This window comes from Macaca nemestrina, chromosome 15, assembly GCF_043159975.1.
Source record: "Macaca nemestrina isolate mMacNem1 chromosome 15, mMacNem.hap1, whole genome shotgun sequence".
Taxonomy (NCBI): Eukaryota; Metazoa; Chordata; class Mammalia; order Primates; family Cercopithecidae; genus Macaca; species Macaca nemestrina.
The window spans coordinates 54,761,475-54,788,119 of NC_092139.1; the positions used below are offsets into that span (position 1 = coordinate 54,761,475).

The window sequence follows — 26,645 nt, forward strand, 5'->3', positions numbered from 1 at the left end:
AACTAATCCTGTGTTAACAGCCTCCCATTTTACATATGAGGAAACCTGGGGTGACTTGCAGACGGCCTGGCAGCTGGGACGTGGATAGGGAATCCAGGGCTCCTGCTAGAGGATCCTACAAGACATTAGGAGCACTGTCCATTAGAGCTGTCTGCACAAACGTCTGCTTCCCAAGCAACTAGTTAGCAACTTTTCCCTGTCGCCAACGATACTGGCACCTGGAACAATAAACACATCCTTAGATTCAGCACGGATTTTCGAGTAAGGGGTTGGTCCACTGCCGGGGCTGAGCACAGCTGTTTAGCATTTGAGGGTTTGTCTTTTTTTGTGTGGCGTTTTGTGTCGCGTTTGAGTGCTGATATAATAGAACAAGCTTAGCACAGTGTCTGGCACTCAACAAATCCTGGCAAGAAAGGAGGCCGAGGAAAAGCAAGCGAGGAGAGACGGAAGAAAGGGAGGGACTGAGCCTTGCAACGTTAACGTAGTTTGTGCGAATTCTGGAAGGTGACGGGAAAGGAGACGCGGGTGCCGATGGGGAGAGGAGAGAGCCCCGAGCGCCCGCCCCTCCGACGTGGTCCGCCAGGGCCTCACGTAGCCCAGCGCCTGCCTCACGACGCCCCGCCTCTACCACGCCTCTTCCCCGCCTCATGCAGTTATTCGTCCCGCCCCCCACAAAGTCGGCCTCCGCCCCGTCCGTCAGCGGCGCCCCGCCCCCACGGCGTCTTGCCCCGCCTCCTGCAGGCTGCCAGGCGCGGTGTTTACCCGCAGTGCATGGTGGGGCGGTCTCCTCCGGCAACCTCGGCCCAACGGCCGGCCAGAGGCTGTGCTGAGCTGGCACAGCGACAGCAGCATGAACTGGACCCTCGCATCGTCCATGCCTCAGTCGAGTCCCGACTACTACGAGAGACTGGGCCAACTCCAGCATGGGCTGCGGGACAGGTAAGGGCACTGGAGTGTGGGGGTGGGGAGTCGGCCCGCGCCGAGGGTCTTCCGCGTGCCCTGCCCGCTTTTCCTTCCCGCTCCCCCGCCCGAGGTTCCCCGGGGTCCAGGCCCGTGCGAAACGCCCCCCAGGCTCCCAGTGGGGCCTGGAGGACAACGTTTACTAGAGCCAGCCCCTGTACTGGGGGTGGGAGCGGAGAGAGGTGAGAGATCGCCCCCTGCCCCCTTCAATAGCAGCTAAAGCCTGGTCTCCGGTTTGAGGATGCGGCCGCGTCACAGAATTTGCCCAGAAGTGAAAGTGGGAGTTCTTCTGCCTGTCACTCTCCATCAAGCCTTGTGAGTTTCTCTTGCCCCCTTTTACAGGCCCCCTCCCAACTCTCTCTTCAAATTGTCATCCCGCCGTGACAGCTGCACTGCATCAATGATGACAGGTCCTGGAACGCAGACGGTTGTGTGTGTGTGTGTCAAACATGTGCCCTGTTTAAACTCAGGAGACTTTTGAGGGGAGCGAGGGCTGGCTAGATTTCCAGCGAAGGGGTGAAATTTCCAGCCAGAGAAGTCCATCTTCCAGAGGGTTCGTGATGCCTTTAAGATATGAAAGATGGGAACCACTGAAAACAGCTAGATCTAAGAGTGCATATAGAGAGAAAATTATAACGCAATGTACTATAAATAACCACGTGAAAGATAAATTGCTGGACCTCTTGTTTAGCTGCTAAGTTAATTGAAGTTGTAAATCTCGTTAGTTGACAAGAAAGGAAATAGATTTTTGGATCTCTTGATAAACAAAACATTTAATGAGTGTTAAAAGTTACAAAATCGTTCTAGTGAACAGGAGAGCTGTGGGTGTGACAATGCTAAAATGATAACAATAATTACATGGAAAATAAAGGCAGAAGTAAGTGATTTTGTAAAGGAATTACATTTATCTTATGCCAGATTTAATTCTTGTCAGATATTTACAGAGCATCTACAACAGGCTTCCTTAGTTGTCGTTAGCATTTTCTTTTACCTTGTACTCCTTTTCTACATCCTATTTTCTTTCTGACATATCATCGTTCACCTATATCAGTGACCTCTTAATTTCTAACTTTAAAAATAAATCAATTCCTGCAGAGCTTTCCCAGTTTCAACCCATTCCCTCACTTTTGTGACTCTTGGCATTCTTACAGCACTCATAAATGGCATTCTTTCTGAACTATTAATTGTAAGTTATTTTTGTTTCCTGTGCTAGGAACACCTGGCTGTTTATAGTCCTTATGGCACAATAACTGTATAATGATTATGTACTTTATGATTAACACTTATTCCTTTAATTATTAAACAAGGTGAGGCTGTTGAAAATATATAAGGAATTTGAGTCAAATTTTATAGCCTGTTCACGGTTCTGCGTTTGGAGGTTTGTTTTATTTTTAAGTCAGTACAAATCTGTTGCTGTGTGTGTTCATTTTTCATTTTAAGAATTTATAACTAACTCAGGTTAATGCACATTGCACACAGTTATAGAGGCAAATAATTCTAGATACAGAAAAGGCTCCAGTAGAAACATCAAAACCTGGATTCTAGTCCGCGAACAATTGTGTGACCTTGAGCAGGTTGCTCCACCTCTCTGAACCTTGGTTCTTCACCAGGAATGAGGAGGCTTGACTAATATGCAAAGTAAGGCCACAGATTTTTTCTTTTTCTCTTTGCTGGTATAATGGGCCTTAAAGTAAAACAAGAAAAAAAAAAAAAGCCGAAAGCTGTAGTTTTGCAAAGCAATGTGTAAAGAATATTATTGTCTGTATCCAATTTGAGTGTTTGGATGTACCTTTTTGTTTGTTTGTTTGTTTGAGACATAGTCTCTATTGCCCAGGCTGGAGTGCAATGGCATAATCTCGGCTCACTGCAACCCCCGCCTCACAGGTTCAAGCGATTGTCCTGCCTCAGCCTCCCAAGTAGCTGGGATTACAGGTGTCCACCACCAACCCCAGCTAATTTTTGTATTTTTAGTGGAGATGGGGTTTCATCATGTTTGCCAGACTGATCTCGAACCCCTGACCTCAGGTAATCTGCCTGCCTCTGCCTTCCAAAGTGTTGGGATTACAGGTGTGAGCCACTGCACCCGGCCTTGGATGTACCTTTTTAAGCAAACAAACACAAACCATCCCAGTGATCACAGATACCACTGTCTCCTAAAATTCCTGAGTCATTTCGTAGGTTGCAACCCTAGGTAGTCACAGCTGCTTTATCAATCCAGAAACTTCTGGGAAGTGGGAGACAAAAAAAAAAACCAAAACTCCCTCTTAGCCCTTTTAGAGGTGGTCATTGCAATGTTAGCTGGTCAAATAACCAACATATTTCTAGCCCAAGTCATCTTAACTGTAGCTATACATAGATGTAATTTTATCGTCTGAATGTTTTCCTATATGTGTACAGTGTTTTCTCTGCATTGTGGTGGAAGTCAATAATTGAATCTATAAAAGAATCTAATGGAGTGACTTGTTACAGTGTGTATAACACCCACAAGCATGGCAGAAACTTATGAGTGGAATTGGCTCTTACGGTTATATAAAAACATCCTTTTAAAAGGGCCCATTAGCCAGCCGCGGTTTTTTTCAGTGCCTATATTGATTCAGAGTAAGATATCATAATAGTCTAGAAACTGACACTGAGATATTAGTGGAGTAAGCTGAAGATGGTATAGAATTGTGGTATCGAGACAAAAACAGAGTAACAAGTGGCTTAAAAGTAGAAAACTCAGCTAGCTAAGGATCACTTAGCTGTGTAAAACTGAAAGGTCCAAGTGAGGGGTGACTGAAAACATGAACTGTGGGTAAGCATCCCAGGGATGGGGGTTTCAAAGATTCTGAAATAGAGATTTAATATGTAGGAATTGCAAGCCATGGAAAGGCTTTTCGTTGAGGCAAACATCTGGTTTTTAGTATTACATTTTAAAAAGACATGGAGGACTCAGCATTCAAAGGTGCTGCAGTGTGGATGAGGGGCTAGAAAATAGGCCTGTGAAGAAGAGTAAACAGGATTAGCACCGTTTTGCCTGGGAGAGAAAGCCAAGAGGAGTTTGATTGTCAGGGTATGAAGTGTTGTGATAGAGAAGTGTGAGCAGCGATGTCTGCATCTGCTGAAGATGTTTTACAAGTAAATTTTACATTCATTACTAAGAAGAACTTGCTGCTTGGGAGGTGATGGATTTCCAACGTGACTGTGGTCCTTTTTCACTAGAGGTCACAGGTGAATTTTAGAAATCAATTTAAAGTGGCTGGGCGTGGAGGCTCACACCTGTAATCCCAGCACTTTGAGAGGCAGAGGTGGGCGGATCACCTGAGGTCAGGAGTTTGAGACCAGCCTGGCCAATGTGGCAAAACCCTGTCTCTACTAAAAATACAAAAATTAGCTGGGTGTGGTGGTGCACACCTGTAATCCCAGTTACTTGGGAAGCTGAAGCAGAATCCCTAAACCCAGGAGGGAGAGGTTGCAGTGAGCTGAGATTGTGCCACTGCACTCCAGTCTGGGCAACAGAGCGAGACTCTGCCTAAAAAAAATACATATACATATATATATATAAAATATAAAGTAATATATATAAAGCATATAAAATATATATATATTATATAAAATATATATATAAAGTAAGTTCTAGCTTACAAAAAAATTGCAAATGTAGGACAAAGACCTCCAGTGTTCCTGTCACCCAGATCCCTCAACTATTAACATTTTATTAGATTTTTGACACTGAGATATCTGTTGTGTATCTATTTAAATGTCTCTCTGAAACCATTAGCCTTTTCTGATCTATTTGAGAAGTGCCTATACGATGCCCCATCACTCCTAAAATCTTCAATGTATCTTTCCAGAAACCAAGGATGTTCTTGTACATAATCACACCATACAGCCCTCCTAGTGGTGAACCCAGTCCACAGACCCCATCAGATTTCACCAGCTATCTTAACGATGCTCCCTTTTTTTCCCCCGGTCCAGTGGCTCACCTGGGTACCCTGCTTGCATTTGGCTGCCACGTCTCTTCGGTCTCCCCACATCTGGAATGATTCCTCCGTCTTTCCCTGTCTTTCACGTTCCTGACAAGTTCATAGAGTACAGCTTTCATTCTAGAGGGTGACCCTCAAGCTGAATGTATCTGATGGTGTCTCATTACCAGACTGCAGTCATGCTTTCTTAGGAATACCACAGAAATGAAGCACTACGTCTGGGCACAGGGTCATAGAGGTATTTAGAGGCCTTCCTGTCCTTGTAATTTAATGACAAGTTGCTCACACTATCCAGTCATTCATTCTGTATAAACTAAGTACCCAATCGATCGTGAAACTGCGGGGGGGCGAATGGTAACTAATAAAAATGTCTAATGTGGAAGCAATTGTGCTATTTTTCCTTCACTTCTAAGTTCACTCTTACTAGTGAGAAAGTAAAGATCTGTGATGCTATTAGTTAAAAATGTGTGTTTTTGTAATTTTTTTTTTTTCCTTTTAATCTTTTTTTTTTCCTTTTTAACATAGGCATACCCCAACCCTGGGGTTGTGTTCCCCAAGCGAAGATTCTGTGTCTGGATTTTGGACCCTGTTTTCCCATTAAATGAATTTTGGTTAAATAGTAGTTTCCATTTAACATTATGCAAAGGAAATAAACTTATTTAACCTGTAATGTAGCTAACAGTGACTTTTGGGATGATCTTTTTTTTTTTTTTTAAAAGGAAAATAACTATCTGAAGAAACATAGAAACTGATAAGAGCTCGCAAATGGAACATGGGGCCAGCCCCTTTCCCTCAGGAAGCCAACCTGAGATCACCTCTGTTGGAGTCCTTATCTTTATTTCACAGCCTTTTGTTTAGGATTCTTCGATTGCATAGGATATTATGTGGTTTCTTTCTTTGCCTTACTTAATGTTAATTTAGGTTAGCAATTTAGCTTCAGTTAGGTGGGATTGAAGCAAAATAGTAGTGCTCAAATGGAACCCTCTGTGGCTAATCCTCCTAGGCACTCTTCTTGGGACTGAATGGCTTCATCCGTTTTACCTCTCAGCCCCCTGGTTTTGGCTGCCTCTGCTTCCTCTGCTGCCCAGTTCCCCCTCACCCTTGCCCAGGCTGGTTGTGGGGTAAGACAGGCTTTCTCCTTAGCTTACTGCTAGCACTCACCTGAACAGCACAGGTTCAGTCTTTACTGGTAGTAGCTCCAGGAAAACAGCAACCTGTGACAAATAGTGGCACCATTACAGAGTTATAAAAAGAAATCCCTCCAAATTTGAAATGATAGTCTTAGAAGACCTGGTCTTCATCAGATGTAAGTGAGGCCAGGTTTACTTTTCAGAGGCCTTTCTCTGGCTCATCCACTTGGCTGTGCCCAGGCTTGTCTGGTTGAAAGCAGAGCAAGCCACCAGTCTTCAGTCTGTACTCAAGATCTAATGGGACCCCATCACTGAAATGCCGGCGACTCAAGAGAAGTCTGGCCACATTACATTTTATATACTTATCTTGTTTATTATTGCCTGTCCTTCTCCCTACAATGTCAACTCTCTGAGAGCAGGGGTCTTGGCTGGCTAGTTCACCATGTTGGTCTCCAGGCCTAGAACAGTACCTGGGTCTTCATAGGCACTCAGGAAATACTTGCTAAATGAAGGCACCTGCTTCCCAGACTTTTCCTATTGCATTTCCCTGTTTACTTTGTGGATTTTATTCTTTTGTCTCTTATTGGTGTTCATTTTGTTTTTTAGATTTCCCTGGTGACTGCTGCGTACTTTTGTGTCGTTTGCTTTAGATGCATCTGTCATTTTCTGCTTCTTAGACCAGAGAAGCATTCTCACAAAGGTGTGATTTGGTATTTGGGGGTTTTTTGACCTCTAATCAACACTTTGTAACAAAGACATGATTTCGAAGAAGAGCATGGTCTAAATCCAACTCCTTATTACTTATCAGTGTAATTGCTTATAAAATGTTTTTTATTATAGTGAAAAGAAGAGATTGGACCTGGAAAAGAAACTTTATGAATATAATCAGTCTGATACATGCAGGTAAGAGACGACAGTGGGAACCGTTTTCAAGCCAGGTTCCATATATTAATCAAAAATTTAACTCTAATGTTATGCCATAAATATTATAGTTAGAGTACTGGTTTTTTTGGTTTCGTTTTGTTTTGTTTTTTTGAGATGGAGTCTTACTGTTTTGCCCAGGCTGGAGTGCAGTGGCGTGATCTCGGCTCATTGTAACCTCTGCCTCCTGGGTTCAAGCAATTCTCCTGCATTAGCCTCACAAGTAGCTGGGATACCTGGGATTACAGGTGCGTGCCACCACACCAGCTAATTTTTCTATTTTTAGTAGAGACTGAGTTTCACCACGCTGGCCAGGCTGGTCTTGAACTCCTGACCTCAAGTGATTCCCACGCTTCTGTCTCCCAAAATGCTGGGATTACAGCAGTGAGCCACCGTGCCCGGCCTAGTTGGAGTACTCTCACCATTCTCTTATTTTTAGTGTGTAATAATTTGAAATAAACAGTACAGTTTAATATAATTACTATCAAATACATTTGGTTAAAATCGATATGAGATCAAAATATGTTATTTTCATTATTTTGTATTTGTTTTATTTCATAGCCTTATCTTTTTGGTTGCAATTTAAACACATTGAGCTTGTGTGATGATGAAGACATAATTACTGTAGTTGATCTTTCAGTGTACTACTGTAGGCATGGTTACCTGGTATCTCATTTGTTCATGGGTATGTGAGAATGACTATTAAAATTATAAGTAGTGAATAATATATTGTACATATTATCCTTTTTAGGTTTCTTCTTCCACTATTAAGAGCAGATTTTAAATATTTTAATTTCTATTTTATAAAAACTGAACTTTATCCTTAAGCCAAAAGTATGGCATTACCTCTTATATTATTCATGTGAAGAACTTCTGGCTTTGATAGCATTCAATTTGTAATTTATCAATGTCACACTATAAGTGAGAAATGAAAAGATCTCATCCAGAAGAGAGAGAGGCCAAGAATTCTTTAAAGTCAAATTACCTATTAGGTCAGTTCTTTCCCTTGTCTTCAAAATTGTTCTTTAGTTTTAAGATTTAGAGTACTTCTAGACCTTCCAGTTGAGGTAGACAGCCATATGTCTCTAGTAACTCTGAAAGAGACAAGAAATCAGTTGTTTTGTGTGTGGAAGAAATAACCAGCATTGTGGATGCTGTGGCCTCAAGAGTGGGCCCAAGTCTAAGGGGATCCTTGGCAGCTGCCATTTTTCTAGCCCATGGCTAAAGGGCAGAAGATTATGTGTAGACATTTCATGCAGTCTGTTCTTGGGAAGCCTCCTGGCCTTCTGGTGGTGGGAGGGGCAAGTGCGAGAAAAGGATGGACACTTTTACCAAACTGTCAGTTCACTGAGCTGCTGCTGCTTTGCCAGCCTCTTACTGTTTCCTGGAAGACAGAGGATATGATTTACTAAAAATAGGCTTGCTTAGATTGCCTGTAGAAGAAAATCCAAACAAGGCTGCCTCCACCTAGTACCTGCCAGAAGGCAGAGTCTGAGACGAGGGTCTGTGTATAAGTGGTAATTTATTTGACAAGGTGGTCACCTAAAATTGGAGAGCAGGGCTCGGCAGACCAAAATAAGAGCTGTTCACTGCATTGAGCACCTGGGGCTCTAGTCGCTCCAGACCTTCAGAGGAGTCTTCAGAGGAGCAATGTAGACTACCCTTCTGCTCTGCACAGTGTCTGCTCCTGTGAAAGGAGAGGGGCTGTACTCCTACCGGTTCCTGACCCCCACTGGTAAGTGTGGCCCCAGGTGGAGGTAACTCCTTCACACATCTAGGCTTTTCCGTGCTGCAAACTCAGAACGGTGGCCCTGAGATGCCAAGTGCAGCTGAGGCAGAGGCAGATGCTCTCAGGTTATTCCACATGCATGCAGTAGGCTGTGGCGGCTATGGCTATTGTGGCTGGTAGAAAAAAGGTCAGGCCAGGAGGTGTGAGGTGGGCACAAGAGGTGTCTCATCCAGCAGCCCACCAGACCCACCGTTATCTGCACCCTTTTAAATTTACATTATAACCATCTCTCTCCAGCTTCTCCCTAAGATTCGACACTGACTGAAACGTCAGGCTCTTAAGCATGACGGGATGTTTTGTAATGTAGTATAAACTTCTAGGCCTGTGGTTAGGTGCTTCAGTTCCATCTGAGCTTCACCAGCTCTAAGCCGGTGACCTTGGGGCAATTACCCCAACATTCGGTGCCTCCATTTCTTCTTCTGTCAAATGGGAATAATGATAGTTGTGAGAACTCAACAAGATTCATACAAAGCCTTAAAGCAGTGTCTGATCTGGAGCCAATTGTTATTTATTACAATTTCATCAACATTCTTTTTCCTATGTTTTGCCTTTGAGCTTTCTGACATGCTGTTTCCCCCACTTGGAATGTTTTCCCCTCATCTTTTCATTTTTGACTTCATCAATTTTGATTAACTCTCATTCATCTTTCAGGTCTTTTTTTTTTTTTTTTGGTTCGGAGACAGGGTCTTGCTCTGTTGCCCAGGCTGGAGTGCAGTGGTGTGATCTCGGCTCACTGCAGCCTCTGCCTCCCGGGTTCAAGCAATTCTCCTGCCTCAGCCTCCTGAGTAGCTGGGATTACAGACACACACCACCACACCCGGCTAATTTTTGTATTTTTAGTAGAGGTAGTATTCCACCATTCTGGCTAGGCTGGTCTCGAACTCCGGACCTCAGGTGACCCACCCACCTTGGCCTCCCAAAATGCTGGGATTACAAGCGTGAATCCCTATGCCTGACCCATCTTTCAGGTCTTAGCTGAAAATTATTTCCACTGGGAAGACCTCCCTGGCCCTTTCAGCTAGGTCAGGTTGCCCAGTGTCTAGAAGTCCTTTTTAGTTTCCCTCATAGCATTCATCCCATATTTACTTATTTCATTGTTTCCTTTGTTGACCTTAGCTGAAAGACTTTTATCTTTGGAGTGCTGAATATATGGATGATTGCATGGGTAGATGAGTTACTCAGTCATGCGGTCAGCTTTGAAGGTTAATGTGCTAGCTGGAATGGAACTAGAATTGGGATGGAGAGGCATGGTACAGTTGTACCCACTCCATGTAGACACCACCAGCAGCAGCTTTACTGAGTGCCGGAGTGTGAACGACAGTATGTTAGGTTCTACCTCCATTACAGTTACTCTCGTCAAAAATGCAGAGACACGGGCAGCAATAAGACCAGTCTTCAGTTTTTATTCAGAAAGAAAAATGAAGACAGCCAACCATGGTCAAAGCATGGAATTATTAACACGATAAAGACTTTCTTGAAAATTGTTGTTAAACAACTTTGGACATCTCCAGCATCTTTGCAAATCTTTGTTTTGATTCAAACAAATATTCAAAAAAATGTTTTGAATATTTTTGTCATTTAAAAATTTATTTTTGTTTGATGAAAGAATGTTGAATAATTTATTGAGCCAACAGTTGAAATGCTGTATAACAGGGAAGAAGAGTTAGGATTAACGGCGTTGGTACCATGAGAAAAGTCGACTGCACAACTTGAACTATCCCATATGTCTTTGTATGTACAGAAAAATTGGAATGCAGAGTATGTTTTTGCTATTATACTTTGGATAAGAGTCTTAAAGGTTTTTTCACAGTTGGAGTAGTTACAGTCCATATATTATTATAAAATGTTTTAATAGTGAATTATATTGTTGCAATTTCTAACAAGTATGTTTGTGTTATCTAAATGAGAGCTTTTGGTATTTTAACATTTTAAAATTTCTTTTAAATTTCTTAATTTTATGGATTGTGATTTGTAGTTTGATTTAATTCCTTATGAGCAGTTATTTTTGAAATAGTTGTGTATAAGAATCTTAGTGAGCCATTCGTCAAACATGTCCACATAGACACGACTCTTGAAATCACATTTAATTTTGAGAAATAAGTCCATAGAAATCTTTACTGTGTGAATGTTAGAATGTGGTCTTGTATATATTTCTCAGGGGAGTTGTGCTTAGAGGAAACCGATATGATAGCTCAGTGGTACTGCATTAATTTTCTCTCTCCAAAAATGTGTATATGCATTTTGTCCTTTGGGTTTTAGTGGTTTGGGTAAAATATCTTAGAATACATTGTCTCATTAACAATTTTGATAAAGAAAATTCTCTTTCTTAGATTTGTCCAAGTCTAGTCCATTGTTTTAAAACTGCTTTTAATTTTCTAGAGTTAAGCTGAAATATGTAAAACTAAAGAATTATCTGAAGGAAATATGTGAATCTGAAAAGAAGGCTCGTACTCGAAACCAAGAATATTTAAAGCGATTTGAGCGTGTCCAAGCTCATGTTGTACACTTCACCACAAATACAGAGAAGCTTCAAAAACTGAAGGTGACTTCCTGTTTTTTATTATGTTTTATTTAATTAATTAATTTATTTATTTATTTTTTCCAAGATGGGGCCTCAATGTGTTACCCAGGCTAGACTTGAACTCCTGGGCTTAAGCATTCCTCCTGTCTCAACCTCCTGAGTAGCTGGGATTACAGATGCACACCCCATGTAGCTGTGTACCTTCTGAGTAGCTGAAATTACAGGTGTACACCCCATGTAGCTGTGTACCTCCCGAGTAGCTGAGATTACAGATGCACACCTCATACAGCTGTGTACCTCCCGAGTAGCTAAGATTACAGGTGCACACCCCATGTAGCTGCGTACCACTCGAGTAGCTGAGATTACAGGTGCACACCCCAGGTTTATGTTTTGTTTTTAATCTTTTTTTTGCTAAAATGAGAAATAATGAGTAGTAATTTTCAGATCAGTGGTAGTCACTAATGTTTAGTTGTTCATACTTAGGATTAAGTATCAGCTTTTTCTGTGAATTACTGTATGACTAAATTTTATCAGAGAACTTGAAACTGCATTTTCCAAGATTCTTCTTTAGTTGAGGAATCAATGGGATATCTGTAACACAGGCAAGATCACTAGCCAGTACCTGGCACGGTGTAATGCATGGTATTTGTTGGCTGAATGACTGAATTTGAGCAGCATTGGGGTTCCCTCTAGAAACTGATTCTGTCTTGAAAGGGTTCTTTTTCTGTGATCTGGGCCCCTCTCTGGCAAACAGTGCATTGGGACAGCAGTAAAGATAGAACTGTCCCCGAGGAGTTTACCTTCATGCTCCTGGACTGTGTGACCCAGAGTAACTGCCCTTGCAGCCCTCTCTTGTTCTGGCACCTTTTTCCCCTTGAAGTGCAGGTGCTTGGCTACCTGCTGCTGCTTGGCTACCTGCTGCTCCACAAATTAGGCCAAGTGTGGAGGGCCAGGAGCTAGGCCTTTATCCTCACCATTTCCACTGGTCAGGTGTTGTCCAGTTTAACCCACCTTAACATTGATCACAGGAGGAGTTGAATTCAGTATTCTGCCTGCTAGCCTGCTACTGAGCCCCCCTACCTTTTTTTTTCTTTTGCCCTGCAGTTTTTCTTCAGCCTTTTATTATAAAATTATCAGATACTCAGAAGAGTTAACATAATTATTGTGATGAACACTCATAATTCTCCATTTAGATGCAATAATTTTAAATATCTTGTTGTATTTGCTTTGTATATATTTTTTCTTTTCTCTGAGCCATTGAAAGTCTGCTGCAGGCGTCATGACATTTCTTTCCTAAGCATTTGAGCATGGATCTCCTAAATGCAGGGGCAGTCTCCTACATAATCATACCATTATCACATCTAAGAAGATTAAAAATGATTTCATAATATTTTGTTTTTTGAGACAGGGCCTCACCCTGTCATCCAGGCTGAAGTGCAGTGGCGTGATCATGGCTTATGGTAGCCTCAACCTTCTAGGCTCAAGCAAGCCTCCTTCCTCAGCCTTAAGTTGGGGCTATAGGTGTGCACTACCATGCCTGGCTAATTTTTTAGTTTTTGTAGAGATGAGGTCTATGTTGCCCAGGCTGGTCTTGAACTCGCGGTCTCAAGCAATTCTCCTGACTTGGCCTCCCAGAGTGCTGGAATTACAGGTTTGAGCCACTGCACCCAGACATAATATTATTTAATATTCAGCTCATATTTGGATTTCCCCACTTCTCCCAAAAAGTAACTTATTTTTCCAGACCAGGAGCCAACTAGGGCTCACGTATTGTTTTTTGCGTTATTGATTATTGTGCCTTTTTTGTCTCTTTTAATTGAATTTAGTCTCCTACCATCCCTCCTTTTTTTTCCCCATGTAATTGGCTGTTTTGAAAAGGCAGTTCATCTGCTTGTAGAATGATCCACATTCTGAATCTAAGGCATCATTTAACTTGCACAGCATCCCCTGTATTTCCTGTGGACTGGAAATGTGGTCTATACAAGCACTGTCCAATAGAATTTTCTGCAGTGATGGCAATGTTCTGTATATATACTGATGCTATCTAATACAGCTACTGCTCATATATGGCTATTGAACACTTAAAATGTGGTTTGTGACACTGAAGACTGTATTTTTAATTTTGCCAATTTTAATTAATTTTAATTTAAACAGTTACAGCTGAGGTTATACTTCCAACTGCATCCCATCAGGAGGCCCATGATGTCAGGTGGCCCCTGGGTGAGGCTGACTTTGACCCATTGGTTAAGATGATGATCTCTAGTTGTCTCTATTGTAAGGTACAGTTTTTTCCCTTTGCATGTTAGTAACTAATCTGTGGAGTGATGAGTTGGCATCATGGGAATATTGTGTTCCTCAATATCCTTTTACCTAATCGTTTTAGGACCCTTAGATGAGCCTTGCCTGAACCAGTTATTTCTAGTGGAGGTTTTGAAAAATGGTGATTTTCTGTTTTATTGTATCTTCTGTTAACTGGCTTTCCTCTATAACAAAGAGCGTTTTCCCTATTTTCTTTCTTTCACCCCCCCCCCCTTTTTTTTTAGCCTACAACAGCACCTGGTATTCCCAGGAGTCTCCCATCCAAGTATGAAAAAGGCCCAACCCTGCTTAGCCTTCAAGATCAGATGAGAGCAAGCGTGTTCAGGGTGGTATGGCCATAGACCCCCTTTTTTTTTTTAATGTTATGATAGACTTGTGAATTTCTATTTACTAGTATGTTATCAATTACAGTAATTATTCTTTTTGTCATTTTATTGTCTTATATTTGGCCAGTGGGAGTCTCTCTAGATTGGCTCCTGTGTCCTTTTGACATAACCCCCTTAATTCTGAGCCTTCTTTGATCTGGGGCATAACAAGATATTCCAGGTTCACCTCACATTTTTTCTCCCTCAGATATGGAATTAGCCTCCTATCCAAGGAGCTGTGGTTCTTTTTAATGGAGAGGGGCATTTAGAAACCAAGATATACAGTTAAATGTGCTCAGGCAACAGCAAGTTTTAGCTCCCCATTTTTTTATTTTAGTATTCGTGAAAAATGTTTAAAGTTCAAAAAAAGTTGTCAGTATCAATGTTGTAAACCACTTTTCAAAGATTTCATGGAGAAAATGAAAGTGATGGGCAAAGGAGGGAATTTTGTCTTCCCAATAAAATAAAGGAAAAATAGAAAATTTCTGCTGATTTTCATATTAAGGCTTCATTTAATTGTTGATTTCTTATTATGGCCAAATTTGAGAGGAAGGAATTTGAAGGGAAGAATCATCTTTTAAAGCTTTTTTATATTGAGAGCATTCATTTTATAAAAAGGATATGTTATAAAAAACTTGTATGAGCTACTAAAGACTGTCAACATGGGGGACCATTTTAACGTGACAAACTAGATAGGAATATGAAAAGCTCTATTAATAAATATGGTTCAAAAATTATGTAGATATTCCTTTTTTGAATTTTGGATGAGGAATGCCTTTAAAAAAAAAAATTCTTCTAGTAGCATAAAAGGCCAAATCATGGCACTACACTCGGGAAGGATGTGAGTTCCATGGAGAACTCGACTTTGACAGTCACCCTAGGTCCAAAGCCAATGTTTGTTGTGTCCCTACGAACCCAGATAGCAATGTCAGAGACCCCACCAGTGATCCCACCTTCAGCAGGCTGTGCAGTGAGCTGAGGTTCAACATAGGGGATGTTTGTCTCTGGTGTTTTCCCATTTCTTTCTGCTTCTTCCTTTTGGGCCAGTGTCCAGTGGTGGCCCAGGTATGCCAGAACCACTTGTCTCCTCTTAATGCTGCCCATCCAGGTATCAGATCTTTACCTCCTTTCTTGATTGACCTCACATAAGTCTTAGGAGAAAGGTGTTCACAATGCATTGCCCACACACCCCAAAATGCCACAGGTATTTCACCTTGAACAGACTACAGCTAATACACATGAGCTTCAAATTGGTAGAATTCCAGAAAGTGAAACCAAGTGAAGCCGTGTGAGAGAAGTGGGGATTTTGCCCAAATTGATACCAAGTGAGTTTCTCCCACTTTGTAGAGGTGGGCTGGGCCCAGTTCGTCATATAATGTTAAAATCTCTTAAAATGAGCTAATTGCTGAAAACACTGTCAACTGGTTTTATGACTCATAATACTTTATTTGGAGGCCTATAATAATTTTTAGGGCTTATAAAGGATATTGACGTGTTATGTAGTTTTGAAAATATAGTGTTATATCTATGTTGCTACTTGTCAGTTGGATAAAGGGGCTGAATAAACAGTTCAAAAATGTAAATATTAGGTCTGGGCATGGTGGCTCATGCCTGTAATCCCAGTGCTTTAGGAGGCTGAGGTGGGAGGATCACTTAAGGCCAGGAATTCGAGACCAGCCTGGGCAACATAGTGAGACCCCATCTGCACAAAAGATTTAAAAATTAGCCAACTCTAGGGATGTGCACCAGTAGTCTCAGCTGCTCAGGAATCTGAGATGGGGAGAGGATCATTTGAGCCCAGGAGGTTGAGGCTATAGTGAGCTATGATGGTGGCACTGCAGTCTAGCCCTGGTGACAGAGCAAGACCCTGTCTCTCCAAAAAAAATTAATAATAATAAAATAAATTTTAAAAAACCTAAGAATGTAAATATTAGTGTTAATGCTGTGAGGAGTGTGCCCTCCTCTCCCTCATTCCGCCCCCCTGCTCCCTGTATTTGCTGCTTTTGTAAAAGGGGCCCCAGTTGGTCCTAACTTAAAGCAGTTTCACTCAGGTGCCCATTATCCTTGTCTCAGGTTGGGTTCTCCCTGAAGTAGACCTGGAGAACAGGGATTTGACAGTAAGTGGTTTATTTGGGAGATAAGGAATATCAGTAGGCAAGGGGGGATTAAGCCAGCTACCATAGTCAGCCCGGCGCCGAATCCTACAGGGAACTTCTGGCAAGTGGTTTGCACATTTGGGATATGTGTCCAGCAGCTCCTAAGCAGCATTGATTGAGGACTGATGGGCAAGGTTGTAGGTGGTAGGGAATTAACCAAACGCTCCCCAGAGCAGCATTCCCAGGTTCTGAGAAGCCTTAGGCATGGAGCCCCAGATTCCAGAACTTAGGAGTGACCAGAAAAGTCCCAGGGACGTGTGTAGAACAGCATCTGCCTTAGCCTCTCTCATGGCAATATTGCCAGGCATGGGGCTGACATGTCAGGGCATTCGGGGAGGATCCCCATAGCAGGCACAAGAGTCTTCATCTGGTTAGGTCTCTCCTTGGCCTGAAATGCTGGCTAAGGCTTTTCAGGACAAAGTCCAGACGCTGGTCTCTGCCTGCACAGAGCAGCCTCACCCTTATTACTCCTCCCAACACGTGCGCACACACATGCGCGCACACACACACTCTCTCTCTCTCTGTCTGTCTCTCTCACACGAATACACAGACATGTGCACATTTTTTCTCCCCATCTTTCCCTAATTTGTCCCCTTCCATCTTCTCCTGCCATCCCCATTTCTCCCTCTTATCTCTCTCTCCCCACTCTCCTATTCCTGTCTCCTTGCCTCTTCTTACCCCCAAATCTGTCTCTTCCAGATCCTCTAACTCTTCCACCCCCATATCTTCCCACTGTCTCTCTACATCTTTATCTCCCGCACACGTACACACACACACACACTCTCTCTCTCTCTGTCTCACACACACAGTCTTACATCATCCACAGTACTTTAAGCATGCTGAACAATTTGCATTTCCTTGAAAGCACCACATTATCTCATACCTCCTTCAATTAGAAGGCCTTTTTCCCCCTGCCCTGCCTTAGGTCTGTGTCATAATTATCTCAGTAAGCACTTCCTTCATGGTATTATAATTGTTTACATGTCTGTTTTCCCACTTCACTGTGAGCTCCTTGTCTTATTATTTCAATGCTCTCAGTATCTGACCCAGAATATGGCACATAATAAGCACTCAGTAAGCATCGAGACTTCCCCCTTGACTGAAATTAATTCTTCCGTATTTTTTATCTCATTCTGTTATGGACCATGAACTAGTATGTGAGAACTAATGTGGTATTGATGATACTCTTTATTATACCTTCCCAGTTAGCATTTCTGTTTAATAGCAGAGGGGTTTTGAATATATAATGTCATTATTTAAAGATGTGATTCTCCAGGCCTGGACAACATGATGAGAACCTGCAAAAAAATAGAAAAAGTTAGCTAGACGTGGTGGCATGTGCTCTAGTCCCAGCTATTGGCGAACTGAGGTAGGAAGATTTATTAAGCCTGGGAGGTTGAAGGGCAGTGAGCTGTGATCATGCCACTGCACTCCAGCCTGGGTGACAGAGCAAGACCTTGTCTCAAAAAAAAAAAAAAAGTAAAGTAAAATAGATGTGTTTATTCTTGAAAATTCAGTCATTAGGTTATGTATGCTTATAAGGGGCTAATATTTGAGAACACATCTTTTGAACTCTGATTTGATTTCTACTAAGGATTGTGACACACATTGTGAGCAGGGCACAACCTTCAGGCCCCTGGAGGACAAAGTGTGTAGCACATACCATTTTTTATCAACCAGAGTGTCTTGCCTGTTAATATACATTAGTTGAACAAATAAACGTTCCCCCATATCTTTGGTAAATGTTCACGATCTAAGAGGAAGCACAGATACTGGAAAAAAATAGGAGAAGAGAAAACAAAAGACTGTGAATCTTAGTCGCGTCTCTCGTACTGACCTGAGGATAAAATCAGTCCATTATGTAACTCTCTGTACCCATTTCCTCAACTCTGATATGAGGAGACATGGCCAGCAGATTTTAAATGTCAATTCAGTTCAATTATTCACTTATTCTGTAACTTGAGAATTAGCTGAGCAACCCTGAAAAACAATGAAAAAGGAAGTCTGTGGCAAAAAAAAGGTAGTAGTGACACTCTCAGGCAAACAGTAAAGTGATTGAAGGGAAACTGACGGAAGTGAAAATACAGAAAGTAACGTAATGGAAAACGTTTGTGAGCTTGGAGAGAAATCCCAGAGACCAGAAACTTCTGCGAGAACCTCCATCAACCCCCAGTCATTGTTAACAGATTTCATTAATTCCACTGAAATAAATTACTTGTGCATAGTGAGGAAGTAAATGGGAAGGTCCTACTAAGTTTAGGTGGGCAGCATCAAGCCAATGCTGTGAAGCAATACGGTGACAGACAGAACAAGTTACCTGATGGATTAACTCAGTGCTCTTGGGTTTATTAAAACAGTTTTCTCGGGTTGGGGCTGGGAAGATAAGGGAATTATTTATCCCTAGAGGGCCTCCAGACCAGGAGATGTTACTGGTGCATAAGTAGGCTCTGGAGAGCACTGTGGAAAACTCCTGCTTTCCAGTGTTCAGGACATGGATAATAACCAGGTGTTGTATAGAAAAATAAAAAGGAAAAAAAGAAAAAAAAGAACAAAGCATTTTTTGATGGAAATCCATGGTCCTAGGGGATGCAGGCTTACAGTCTGTATCAATCATTAATTTATCATTGTATCTCTGCAACTTCATTGTGCCATTTCTATTTGCATTGTTTAGAAAAAGAGTATCTACAGTTTAGTGACTTTTTCAGTTGCATTGAGAGCAATCTAAATTGGGCTCTTAAAGATACTTCTTTCTGTTCTTTAGGAAGACTTTATGCAGTTATCACTTCCTTTTTCCTTCAGCAAAATGAATTGAATAAAACTCTCATATTTCTTTGAGAAAGTGCTCTGTCTTTGGAAGGTATGGCTCTGAAATGATCCTATAATGAGGAAATCAGGTACAATGCTCATTGATCTCAAAGAGCATAAGAAAACATTTGTAGTCACAGGAAAAAAGAATTTTTGTTTAACCTGTAATTGTATGTTTGTATTGTAATTCATCCCCCATTTCTTTTTTGAGATACTGTCCCTTGGAATCTGTAAGGGATATCTGTTTAAAGCTCTTGTGGTTAAAATGTAAACACCTCCAAGTTCAAAGGAATAGATATGGAACAGAGAGACGTAAATTGTATCTTCGTTATTGCTTTATCTATTCTTAGTTTATTATTTTATCATTTGTACTGACCTTATAGAATTTTCATTTAATTGGGTATCTATTTAGAGAATTACTGCCATCTATCATATTAATAGTACTCTGCTGGTTAAAAAAAATCCATACCTAACTGTTACTAACAATGAGACAGCATATATTAATAATACCTTTCAGAATATTTTGAGAGAAACAAATCAGTTTGGTTATTAGTGCCCATTCGTTTTTTGTGTGTCAGAACAAAGCTTGGGCCTATTTTATGTTCAATCAGAGAACTAAGGAAACAGCTTTCAATTTCATCATCTCATAGGTGTGTTTCTAATTACAGTGCATACCTGCCTAATTTAGAAAATGTTCTGATACTTATCTGTGATGGACCACAATCCATGACTTTTTTAAGGCTTTAATTACTAGCATACTGAATCAAAGTGCTTTTTTATGCCTTGCTTTTAAGAAAAAGTCATTTTAAGATTGAATCACTTTCACCAATTATAGTGTGGTAATGATGCAGACATCTTTATGTAGTTATTAGTGCCAGAGCAAACTGGATTCTGATCATTGATGTCTGCAGTATATTTTTATTCATAGAAAATGGAATTTGTTTTAAGTTGATGATCTAGCAAGTATACTCAATTGCTGTGACGATCAGAATCATGATATTTTGTAGATATCATACAGATAAGAAATCAGTAGGATTGATTTTTTTTTTCTTTTGTTTGGGGCAAAACTTCTAAAAGGAAACACTGTCTAATGTGTTACTTTCATAATAAAGGAATTGAATTTTTGTGATAAAGTATCAAACTGTATACATATATGTGTGTGTGTGTGTATATATATATAAAGATTTTATTCGCTAAGTTGATGAAAGTAAAAAATCCATCAAATCTTATTTTATTTAAAAATTGCGGCATTTTGTAAAATTCAACTTTCGATATGTGTTATTTGCAAAATTGGTCATTTTCTAAGATAAGGTGAATTTCGTGGCAACATCAGCTTTTACTTTCTACTTCAGTGTTCCCTGTATGTTGTAAAGACTGCAGTATACAGACAGGTGCTAGTTGTAAAAATATTTATCACAAAATCAAACTTTGTTTATATTTAGCTTGAATATGAGACTCAAATTAAGAAGATGCTACTCTCAAAAGATAGTCTGGGACTAAAAGGTGAACTGAAAGATGAAGACAGAGAAAAGGTAATAAACTAAACTGATAACCTTTCTGTTAACAGAGGAGTTCTGGAGTGTTTATATTTTAAGATATTGTTTTAAATAAAATCATCTTATTAGAAAGATCCATTTGATTAAACCTTAGGTGATTAAAGATTTTTGCTTACAGAATATTGCTTTAATGTCTAATTAAGTTTGCTGAAAGGGAGTTACTTTGGGAAGAAAGGATAGACTCTAAAGAAAACCTCAATGTTGTCAGTAGGTAAAATTATTTTTCTAAATCATGCCTTGTAGCTGCTCTTTTCTTAGTTTGAGAAGTGTTTTAAATGAAAAGTAAACAAAATATGGCATTTTGATTCTTTTATTTGTGTGAATATATATAATTCTGTACATTTTAACCTTTGCACAGAAAAAGTGGAAAGAACAGATTGCATATCTAAGCAATAGACAAAAAGATCGGCAAGGAATACTTAAATAAATTCTGCTATGTATCTGCTGTAATGCAGGCTTCTAATCCTCCCGCCTATCTCCATATAAATGATTCTGTTCAAGACCATAGATGTTTTCTTCACTAAAAGCAGTAAAGCTCTTTTAGATGAAATGTCTAAAAACATCTTGTAATAACTTGGAGCATGCTGGCAAGAGTAGTCACTTGTGACTATGTGTGAAACCCCCTCAGCCAGTCGATATTGTAATAAGCAAAAATGGTAGCATCACTCCATTATTCAGAAAAGCCACCAGCGTGCTTGTTCCTTAGGCTGCAGCATTCATTAAGAAAAGCTTACTGGGCTGAAAGCTGGAAACAGATGATAACGGGATATGATTTTCATATTTAATGCTTTCCTTGGAAGAGTATGTGTGCTACAGATTGATAGAAGAATCAACTGCTACTTTACTAAAAGACTTTCAGGTTTGCCCTATAGCTACCGATGGAATCATTCAGCCAAGAAATTAACTTTTTCTCCTTTTACCTGCTTTATATATCTGCTAAGCAGGCTGCCTGGCTGCCAGTAAATGTTATTATGCAGTTAACTGTTTGGTATTTAAGACTCTTATCAGAAAAGAAACAGAGGCCACACTATTTTGTTTTTATAGTAGGAGGAAGGTTTTAGTTTTTCTTTCTTCCGTGCATTAGCAGGCATTAATCTGAGTTTATAGGAAGTTTTCGTTTTCCTTCCTCATAGATTAAAAAGTTAAAAAAAACCCCTAGAATTTAGAGCATTCTTTAAACTGTAAGATACAAAACACCAAGCCCTAGCAACCTTGACCTATATAAAAAGGCCTTTAATGATAAATGATGAATATGCCATTCGGTGTAGGCCAAATGTGGTATGATGTGATAGACTTTTAAAGCATTCAAGCAGTTTTTCTGTTTGACATTCAGTCATGAAATAATTGATGTGTTTTAATCTAGAAGCCAGTTAGTTCTTTCTGTGCCGTTCTTGATAGACATATTCTTAGCACAGCAGTGTCAGTGGTACTTCAGGAAAACGGAAGCTTTTTTTTTCTTACCCACTGATTCTTTACCTTGCATATAGTTATGGAGTCTCCTTTTAGGACATATTTAAAATTAGGGCAAGAGACATACAGTTGACAACCCCTTAAAATCTTACATATAATAATTAGAAGTCTTTTCATTTATATGGAAAGATGTCATTTCCTTAAAAGCTTTGACTATTGGCTGTATAAGAATCAATTAGGTAACATTTTGAGAAATTTATATTTTGCCTTTTCTAATTTTCCACTGATGTTCAACCAATTAAAAGGTAAATGCATTTCAGCGAAATCATGTTTTAGTGACTCCTTCTATAATTCCTGAACAATTCCTTATCATATGAGTTATGTCTTATTGTTTAGTGGAAATCCAAGCTCGTCGTCTTTGGGCAGTCGTATGAATTGGTCTTGGTCATTGGCCCAGGGCCTTTCGAAGCATAGTACAGTCACTGGTTGAATCAGTAAGTAGTTGTTAGGCATATATTCTGTTTGAGAAGCCACAGTAGGCCACTCTATAAATGCCGCAATTTTCTTACCTTCAAAGTGCTTCTCACAAAGCAATGTTCTTTCTAAGGCACAGAATAGTGTGTGATAAAGTGCCAGTCACATGGGACAAGCATGAGCAGTGAGAAGAAAGAAGGTCCTGCTTCCCATGAATTGAGTAACCCCAGGCCTGGTGGAGGAGGTGGTGTGTGAGCTGGCATAGAAGGATGGGCAGGATGCCAGTCAGTGGCAGAAAATGAGCCTGGAAAGCTACCTTGTGGGATTTGGTGCCTGAAACTATGGTACCAGGCTAAGAACTGAGATTTCCTCTTCGAATTTGTGTGTGTGTGTGTGTGTGTGTGTGTGTGTGTGTGTGTGTGTGTTGTGTGTGTTGGGGCCAATGAAGGAAGGACTTGTGAGCAGAGCGGTCACATCCCATGTGTGCAGCTGCGGGAAGATGAGGCTGGCAGTGCTGTGCAGGATGAGCCTGGGGAGGAGTATATGGAGCTGAGGAAATGAGGCTCCATTCAGACAGGAAGAATTAACAGAATGGAGGGCCTGTATTGGGGATGGCCATTGAGGTGGAAAACACTAATAAAGGGGAGAGGATCGATCAAATTGGTGATCATTCTGAATTATAAAAAGATATTTTTTAAGTGGCTGTACAGCTTTCAACCATAGGCGGTAACGTGGATGCCAAGAAAAGTCATCAAGTGGTGTGTGTCCATTTTATAAATGTAAAACCCTGGCTCAGTTTTAGTGTAGGACATCTATTGTTTGCTTGCATCCAGTGGCTGCTCTTTAGAATCATACATCACTTAGAAGGGTTAATAGTCTATTCATCTGCCATGCTTGTTTCCACTATGAATTTACTTAGCTTACAAAAATGTGTCTTACCAAAAAGGCACATTTCAAGCCCCACTCAAATCCTCACAAATTTTACTATAATAGTTCTTCACCTCTATTATATATATATATTATATATATATAACTATATATATATAGTTATTTTTTATTTTGGGGGCAAACTCTGTTTCTAGGCATGTTCTTCTGGTTGAAGAACAGTGACTAGAAAATATACATAAAAACACATAAAAATGTATGTCCTCAAGAAAGATTGAGATGGCATTTTTGAATGAGAGTATACATTTGGGGATGGGGGTTGTGTGGTTTCTTTGAACTATTAGTCTGTGAAATATATTCTACTAGAAGTAGAAGCAAACTGATTATACTCTATCAGGCCTGGATAGGTGTGGAGGATCAGGGAATTTCATCACAGAGCTGAAGGTTTGTGGAGGAGCGTCACTTCCCCTGTGGTCACCCTCTCTGCAAGGATCAGGTGGAGAATGGTTACAAAGGTGTTATTCCCACTTTTTAATACTGGTAGTAACAATGGGTAATAATCACCGCACTTTTACTTTGCCAGGTGCTGTATTAACACTTTATATGTATATTCTCAGCAACCCTGGAAGTAGAGGATATTGTTGCCCCCATTTTATAGTAATGCTCAGAAAAGTTAGTTAACTCGTCAAAAACTACACAATCAGGCAGAGGCAATATTCAAACCCAGACCATTGGACTTCAGCGTCCGTGCTATTAACCACCTTGCAACAATGCCCTCTAAGGCAGTATGGGTAAAAGGTAGTATGGGTAGCTCTTCAAAAGTTGGAGAAATTCCTGGTGAAATTAAAACTTTAAGTACTACATTTTTACCTAGACTTGAGGGAAGAAATGGTCTTCCTTGGTGCTGTAGTATTTGAGCTGAATCAGGTGAGCCATGGCAAGCAGAGGACCTGCCCCCTAAACTGCCCATGTTTGCAATAAAAGAAGCATCCGTTTCTGTTGGCTTTGTTGGGCAGAAGAAATGCGTTACAGCTCAACTGAAGAAGAACTTGAAGGGAGAAAGCCTGCACAGCCACAGGAGGTGGCTGTGTGCCTGGTATGCAGGGATGAGCTCTGCAGTGGCTTTAGCTACGGATCTGAGCATGTGTCCGAGGTACTCCCAGGAGTAGTGCCACTGCAGGAGAGGCACGTGACAGAGAAGACAACACTCCAGTATGAGATGATGGAAAGGGTTCTTCCATTCCAGATGAGATAGAATGCTGTTCCCAGGATCTGAGCACCATTCATGAGACCAAGGCAGCCACTGTAGGACCTGGCTCATCTCCAAGGAGTAAAGGGACCAGATAGATACCTTGTGTAGGGGAAACTTTATTGAAATAAATATTGCAGCAAGGGGGAAAAGGAATCCTAAAACTATACTGAAGTGTCTCTAATGAAAGAGCAAGTGACTTGAATTGGAATACTCTGGGAAGGACCCTAACACAAGGATTTGAGTGTAAGTAGTTCATTTGGGAGGTGGTCCCAGGAAGCACAGATAGAAAAGAGGGGAAGATGGCAGGGGGAAGGGAAAGTGGGCTGTAAGAGTGTGTGATTGAGTGGGTTATCACTCAGAGCACCTGGCGCTCAGTCCCACTGGGGAACTTTGGATGACTGTATAGGGCATGCCTCGGGGATATCCCATTCGCAGAGTAGGAAAGGGAGGTGTTTCCCCTCCAGGTCTGCCACTGCCAGAGTGCTGCGCCTGGCTCCTCTTCTGGTGCTACACAGCAGCTGAGAGAAACGCTCGGGCCAAGAGGCACAGGTGCTTACAGGAGGACACTGGGCAGGTACTGGGATGGTGAGGGCCCAGGGATATGGGCCCGCTCTCTCACACCTCTCACACCTGCTAACAGTGGGTGGAGGAGGTAGAGGTTATTCCTTAGAATTCTCTGTGTAAGCCCGATTTCTTATCCTTACTAGCCCACAGTGCTGCCTTCACCAGCAGCCCCCGTGAATCACTGCTCAACTATAAACAACACAAAAATCTCCCTAAATGGGAGCTCTGAGCAGTTGCCTTCACGGGGAACGTGGCCCTCAGTTCTGCCATTCTCAAAGTTTTGACTGTACTTGATTTAGACAGAACCATGACAAGTCAAAAAGTAGTCTCTCTGTGTTCAGCTGGACCTTTTTATATTGATTTCTTATTTATATGTGTTTGTATTCGGAAAACAGTTAGAAGTTAACTCGAATTACACAAATTGTATTTCAAGTCCTGGCCCTAAAACTACATCTGCAGACCTGCAGACGTTTTTTTCAGGAGAGGGTAGAACATGCTCTTCTCTCCCAGCTCACTCAACAGTAAGCTTCCACATGGCGGGGCCTGGCCCCTTCTTCCCTGCCGCACCACCCCACAGCACCCTGCACCTGGTGAGTGATGATGGCCTGCTCACCTGAAAGGAGGAAGAGGGGAGAGCTGCTCTCTGAGTGAAGGGTACTCCCCGTTTCATGTGGTGTTCGAGGGCAGATGACATTTGGACTCTGCACTCCTGCTTTTGGGGGTGCCTTTCAAGGACCTAGTGGGGAATGTGGCTCTGATGGACAGCTCCCCCATAGGTCTTTCAGGCACTGTTCTAAGGACTTTATATATATAGGCATATAGAAATACACATTGGTTACAGCAACCTTACAAAATAAAAACTATTTTAATACCCATTTTACAGATTAGGAAATGGGAGCTCAAATAAATTAAGTAACTTAATTTCTCAGTCATATAGCTAGTAAGTGGGAGAGTGGTCTGGAGTCTTCATAAATACATCAGTCTGCTTTTCAGTTACTGGGAGAAAGGATTTACTTAGGAAAATGATGGGAGAGGGCCTTTTTTTTTAAGGGATTAGCTACTCTCTCATAGTCAAGAAGGAAAGAAAAACAGTATTTTTAAAACTTACCTTTTGTGGAGACATTTGGCTAGCCAGCTATCTTCCTTTGCTCTTCTCTGTGGCAGGATTCTGTGGCAAGTGTATTATGTGACAGAGGCTCTAACAAATGAGAAAATTATATTCACAGACACAGGTGCCTATCCTGTAGTGGAATGAGGGGAAAAAGAAAAAAAGTGGATGAGAAGGGGAAAAGAAACATAAGTCAATTTAACAAGAAGAGGATAAATTTTGTGGGGAAACACTGTTTCTTTTCTCCTTTTGATAGTGGAAAAAGGTTTATAGAAGCTCCACAGGAGAATGAGTATTGATTTCTTGTTCTTTAGAAGACTTTCCAAATTCATATACTTATCGTCCATGAAATACTGTATTATTAGAAAAAGATATACTTCTTGCAGTCTGAAAAAAAAAGTTAGTGCCTAGAACTTTCTTGGAAAAAATCTGGTGATAACAGTCATGATGAATACACACATATGC

The 26,645-nt window shown here is 41.0% G+C and overlaps 1 protein-coding gene across 9 annotated transcripts in view; it reads left to right on the forward strand.

Annotated features, from left to right (window-relative positions):
- Positions 1–741: 741 nt before the first annotated feature.
- The window catches only part of LOC105486794 (kizuna centrosomal protein), a 131,934-nt gene continuing 106,030 nt past the window's right edge, over positions 742–26,645 (forward strand). For 3 of the 9 annotated variants that reach the window (XR_011613597.1, XM_071079741.1, XM_071079740.1), the window contains exon 1: positions 742–939. Coding sequence is in view for 8 of the 9 variants with exons in the window: in XM_071079741.1 (XP_070935842.1) it covers positions 772–939 (168 nt within the window). In the remaining variant the exon portion in view is untranslated. Of the gene's footprint in view, positions 940–1,022; positions 1,276–6,895; positions 6,959–11,144; positions 11,308–20,373; positions 20,464–26,645 lie in introns of those variants that run through there. The other 6 variants (XM_011749845.2, XM_011749843.3, XM_071079739.1 and 3 more) reach the window with 6 other exon arrangements.